Source organism: Trifolium pratense, linkage group LG5, assembly GCF_020283565.1.
Source record: "Trifolium pratense cultivar HEN17-A07 linkage group LG5, ARS_RC_1.1, whole genome shotgun sequence".
Taxonomy (NCBI): Eukaryota; Viridiplantae; Streptophyta; class Magnoliopsida; order Fabales; family Fabaceae; genus Trifolium; species Trifolium pratense.
Window position 1 is genome coordinate 57901605 of NC_060063.1, and position 6000 is coordinate 57907604.

Sequence of the window (6000 nt, forward strand, 5' to 3'; positions counted from 1 at the left end):
CTCTCTTATCATGACCACATAAATATATTGTTAAGAAGTCTCATCAGTTGCAAGATGATCTGAATATATGTTTATAAGTGAGGAAAATCACCACCTTACAAACCGGTTTTTTATGGTTGACTTAGGTCCAACTCCCAATTATAAGATGGTATTAGAGCCTCCTCCATGATCCATTGAGCCTCTTGCTATTAGGTTTTTGATCGAGTCATTCACCATTTATATTCGCGCTAAATCCCAATAGTTTTGGGCGCGATGGTGTGTGTTAAAAAGCCCTATATCAGTTGTCAGATGACCTAAATATATATATTTATAAGTAAGGGCAATCTTTACTTTACAAGCCAGTTTTATAAGGTTGAATTAGGTTCTTAAATATGTTTTAGAGAAATATTGTGTCCATTAATATATACTACTACTTTTTTAATGTAGAAATTTCAAAAGAAACTTATTATATGTAACGTAACAGAAATTTGATAAAGAGTTATATCTAAAATGTTTTTTTATCAACCACAAAAGCATAAGAACAATAGATTATTTACTTTTCTTCATTAGCAAGCATCCAACTTCAAGCCACAGTTACTTTTTTTCCAGCAGTGGTGAGAGGAAGAGATAGTTGTGTGCCAAATGAGACAACAAAAGTTGACAATGTTTGTCACAAATGTTACACTATTTTGCTTTTTTAGCACGTTAGAGATTAGATCCACAAAAAGGGTGTCATGTTGCAAAAGTTTCATGTCTATCTTAGCTATATTTTCTATTTGCATGTAAAGCCAATACTACCAATTAGTATTACAACTGGATTATGCATATTCTTATTGTGGCAAAATACATCTCATGCTAGCTGTTTTTCTTTTGCTTACTTATGCTACCATGTTGATCATAGAGAATATGCAACGTTGTCGCTCTTCAAAGTATCATAAATTATAAACTTATATTAGATATATAAGATTAAAAATCATTATGTTATAAAAATAAGTGATGGATATGTCATGTAACAATCAACATAAAAAGATCCTTAGTGATTGAGAGTATGCACTATGCACTTTATTTAAACTAATGTGCTTGTATTATGTTTGTTTATCTTTTTAGAAATAATTTAAGTTATAAAATTTAGTGTGATTATTTTAAAAAAAAGTTTCCAGACATTTGTTAAACATATAAAAAAGAAAATAAAAAATAGTTTTCATGAACTTAGCTCAGTTAGTAAGTGACATTACATTTGATATGTAGGAGATGGAGTTGGGACATCCACTTTAAACATAAAATTTCTGGCCACTATGCGACAAAACTGATTTTTTATTTTATTAATATGATTAATTAGTATTACAGAGGCACTTAGCATTGTCTATAAATAATTTCCTAGATTTACAAACATAGTAATATGTAGTAGATCATTTATCTCCGATACTGAAATAGAAAGTTCCTCTAGCTTTTAAAAGATGTCATAAGGGTGCTTGCAAACACAGAAGACTAATGGAGTTGGAATCAATCTCGTTTGCTACTGGATTCTTTCACCCTACTAGTTAGTACGAAATTTCTACCATCGTTAGTGATGATTAATCTTTGTCGCGGAATATGTGGGGCACATAATGTGAATTTCCAATCGAATTTTCTCCATACGCACGAGTCAATAATCGAATTCTTAACTATATTCTTAAGGGGATCAAAACTCTTACCACTTAGATCAATTTATTGTTACACTGATAGTGCCTTCTAGAACCTTAATTAAGATTAATTAGTGCCCTTACACTATTATATTATTCAAACATTTAGATTGATTGGATCACATGAACCAATCTTGAAGACAAAGCACTTATTATCTGTCTGAAGTTTGTTTTGAAGGAAGTAGGAACAAAAGCAGTCTACAATGTTGTGGACCAACATAACAAATCCATGTCATGTCACCCACTTGTACTCGAATCTAAACACATGCAAAGCCCTTCAAATTGTGGGACCATTACCCTATACACTCACAAATTCCTCACATGTAATCACATGAAGAGTATGAATATAATCATAAGAAAAACCGCTAATTATTTTCAAAGAAAGTGACATTAATTAATCCAACGATAAAAGCACCACCCTTCCCTCTTTTAAAAATCAAGTTTTGAAATGAAAAAATCATTACCCAATTCAAATTACACAAAACTTTTCTTGAAAAGGACCCAAACCACCACTAATATGCCAACTTGCAATTCATAATTTAAATTACTTAGGGCCATTTGGATCAACAAAAGTATCAACCTTTATAATCTCTTTGTATTTAGAGAGAGTAAGAGAGATTGAGAGGTGTGGAGATCCACTTATACATATAGAATAGAACTCTAAGAACATGTTTCCTTTGTGAGAAAAAAATTACTTTTTTTTCTTATTCATTTTAACTTACTAGGATGACTTTTAAAATGAGTCATTGTGTTGGAAAGTAGATAAAATACTAGTTGTAGATTATGCTTTTTTAGAAATAATGAAAATAGTTATTTTGTAATTTTCATTTTTTATGCAAATACGTACAAGATAATTGTTCACTACAAAGAGTTTATTTAAAAATTTTATTTGCGTAAAAAAAGAGTTTTTTTGTTAAAAATAAAATAGAAAATATTTTGATAAAATAAATAATCCTAATTTTTCTCTCCTATTTCCCTTATTTTGTCTAAAACTCATTAACTTTAATGAAATTTTATTGATCCAGCAGATATGAGAAAACAGCTGGGAATCTTGACAATTTAGTATAAAAAAAATTATCAAAATCAAATTAAGTAAAACATAACAAAACAAACAGAAATACTTATTAGAAAAATTTATACCCATATACAAGTAAATAAAATTAAATAATATAACTAAATTAAATAATTTTATGTACTCCAAAATTTTTATGGGGCAAGCTCACTCGAGATACCTGTTAAGCATAACAAAAGAGAAAATTAAAGAGAAAATTAATATTAAAAAATAATTTTTTATAATTTTAAAATATTGAATCAAAAAAATTAGGAAAATCTCTTTATTGATATGCTTAATTAGTATCTCGGAGTACACAGATTAGCATATTCCTATTTTTATTTAGCATGATGCCAAAAATAGATTTGCATATAATGTGTATACAAATTTACAGTCATGTTATCAATCTCATCTCACTATAACTTACCATTATCTACCTGTCATATACTCTCTCTCTCTCTCTCTCTCTCTCTCTCTATATATATATATATATATATATATATATATATGTGCACCATAAATACACAAACCTATCTCACATAAAAATTTCAAAACTTGTTGATGTAACTTTTGTCAGAAATCTATCAATGGCAGAACTAGAGAGTCCAATGATGCCAAAATTAATAAGTTTTCTATCTTCACTTCTAGAAAGAGTTGCTGAATCAAATGATGAGACACAAAATCATCATCAAAAGATCTCTGTTTTTCAAGGTTTAACAAGACCAGATATCTCAATTCAAAGCTATCTTGAGAGAATTTTCAAGTATGCAAATTGTAGTTCATCTTGCATCATTGTTGCTTATGTTTATCTTGATCGTTTCACTCAATCACAACCTTCTTTGCCTATCAATTCTTTCAATGTTCATCGCTTGTTGATTACTAGTGTCATGGTGGCTGCTAAATTCATGGATGATGTGTAAGTTTTATACTTTATTCAATTAATTTTTTTTTGAAAATTTTGAATCTTTTTTAATTGCTTAAATTCTGAAACTTTAATGATTAGTGATGAATTTTAGGTGTTACCCTTTTGTTTTATTTCACACAATTCATGTGATTCTTAATTATTTTTTTGTTGTTAGGAATTTTTTGTAGTTTTATTTTTTGTGTTAACTCTCCGTCTCCTAAAAAAAGGTGATCAGTAATTTAGAATTCGAGATAAATAAAATTTGTTCAAGAATTATTCTTATTAAAAATTGAACTCGGTTCTCGCGAACGATTTGTCTTAGAGATTTTTTTGTAATTTTGTACAATGAATTAATCAAACAAAAGCATAATGATGGTTTGGTTGCTCTGTTTTTCCTCTGTTTTTATATATTTTGAATGTTACTTTAATATATATTGTTCTGAATTTGAAGTGTTACATACACTTCAAGCATTATATTTTCCTTTCTTCTATTATTTTGACGTAAAGTTTCATCAACAATGACTATATATAATGTAAAAAAGTTTTACACTTGAAAGTTAAAAAATTTATGATATTTGTTTGGAGAGTTGGAAATATAAAAAGAATCCGAATTCGATATTTGGTTTGAGTCATCTATTTAAGAAACTGTCCAATAAAGTAAAAAAATTCAAATGTCTTACTTTCGATTCGAGAATTAGTCTCATAACTAAGAATATCTTAATGTACCAAAAAAAAAAAAAACTAAGAATATCTTAGGGCACTTATTAAGGAAAATATTGATGACACTTACCATACCATTCAATTTATTTATTAGACTTTATAGTTTTTTTTTTCTTTTTATATGAAAGATATGAAAGATAAATAAATTTGTCCTTTGATTGTTTGAGTCAAAATTCAATTTAAATTTAAATTCTCTTGAACAATTCGTTTTTAATTGAAATTCATTATCATCAATTATTATATGGTTTTTCTACTTTATAGCTATTAATCTTGTCACAAAAATTAAACTTTAAAAAGAATATTACCTTTCTTGTGAATAATACTATGACCAGGCTGGCTTTCCATTAATCACACTTTCAATTCAATCACCCATGTGAGTCTGTGACTATGCTAGCTAACTATTACTACTACACTTCACAATTCACATAACCAACTGTTATTTTTACTATAAATATATTACAATAATAATAACATTATTATTATTAATAATAATTTTTTTTTAAGCAAAAGAAAGGGGCAAAGGAAACACCTACCGCAACACCCTCAACATAGATTAATAGAAATAAAAAGTACAAAAAAGAGGGGGGACATAACCAAAAAGAAAAGATAAAAATAGAAAAACTAAAAAACACATAAGGAACAACTTACACCTAGTCAATCTATTAATAATAATAAATTTTAGATACATTGATATTATGGATGTAGTTTTCAAAAGAATTGATTTTGCCATTCAGAAAAGACTAGCGGCGCAGTTTTTTGCTCGTTTACCTTTCATTAATGTATAATTAGTTTGGATATATATTATTTATTTATTTTTTCGAAATTATCAAAGTTAGTAATTAGTTGTTGATGTCATTATTTTTCACATTCGTTAAGACTTGAACTCTAAACTTTTACTCTTAGTTCAAACCAGTGTTAATACTGTTGTTACTTATTTTCTATAAAAAAAAAAAAAAAAAACATTTTGCATGACCTAATGTTGTGTGTCTATGATTTATATCCTCAGATGCTACAACAATGCTTACTATGCAAAAGTTGGAGGAATCACCAAAGCAGAGATGAATTTTCTTGAATTAGATTTCTTATTTGGTTTGGGTTTCAATTTAAATGTAACACCAGTGACATTCCAAGCCTATTGTGTTCATCTCCAAAGAGAAATGCTACAAATGCAACCATTGAATTTTGTTGATTCTACAATAAGTTTAGCAAAATCACTAAAGGCACATTTATGCTTCAATGAAGATGAATCTTCCCATCAAAACCAACAACAGCTAGCTGTTTGATTTAATGCATTTTCTTAATGCAATTAGTAGATTGATTGACTAGTTATGTAAATGTAGTGAATTTGTTTACTGATTGGCAATTGAATTACTTTTCCTTATGGATTCCTTTTCATACTCTTTTTTCTCCTATCTCTTGCCAAATTTTTCTATTTTTAAGTCAGGATTACTTTAAAAAAATTGGTGTGAAGGGAATTTTAATTTTTTTTTCTTACTTTAGGTTTTTTTTTTATTAAAGTAGCAATTATGGTATTTTTTACTAGTCCCTAGAGAAATTGAATTTCTGAAATGATAAGATAAAATTTTTATCATGAAGCTGACATTTTGTGGACATTTTTGTTATATTATGTTTTGTGGGTTAACTTTCTGATTTCTAAAAAAATA

General features: G+C 27.8%; 1 protein-coding gene across 1 annotated transcript; it reads left to right on the forward strand.

Moving 5' to 3' along the window:
• Positions 1-3212: 3212 nt before the first annotated feature.
• LOC123884766 (cyclin-U4-1-like) lies at positions 3213-5717 on the forward strand. Its single transcript, XM_045933975.1, has 2 exons — positions 3213-3628; positions 5343-5717. The coding sequence occupies exons 1-2, from the start codon at positions 3300-3302 to the stop codon at positions 5617-5619; spliced, it is 606 nt and encodes a 201-aa protein (XP_045789931.1). The 5' UTR covers positions 3213-3299; the 3' UTR covers positions 5620-5717.
• Positions 5718-6000: the final 283 nt, after the last annotated feature.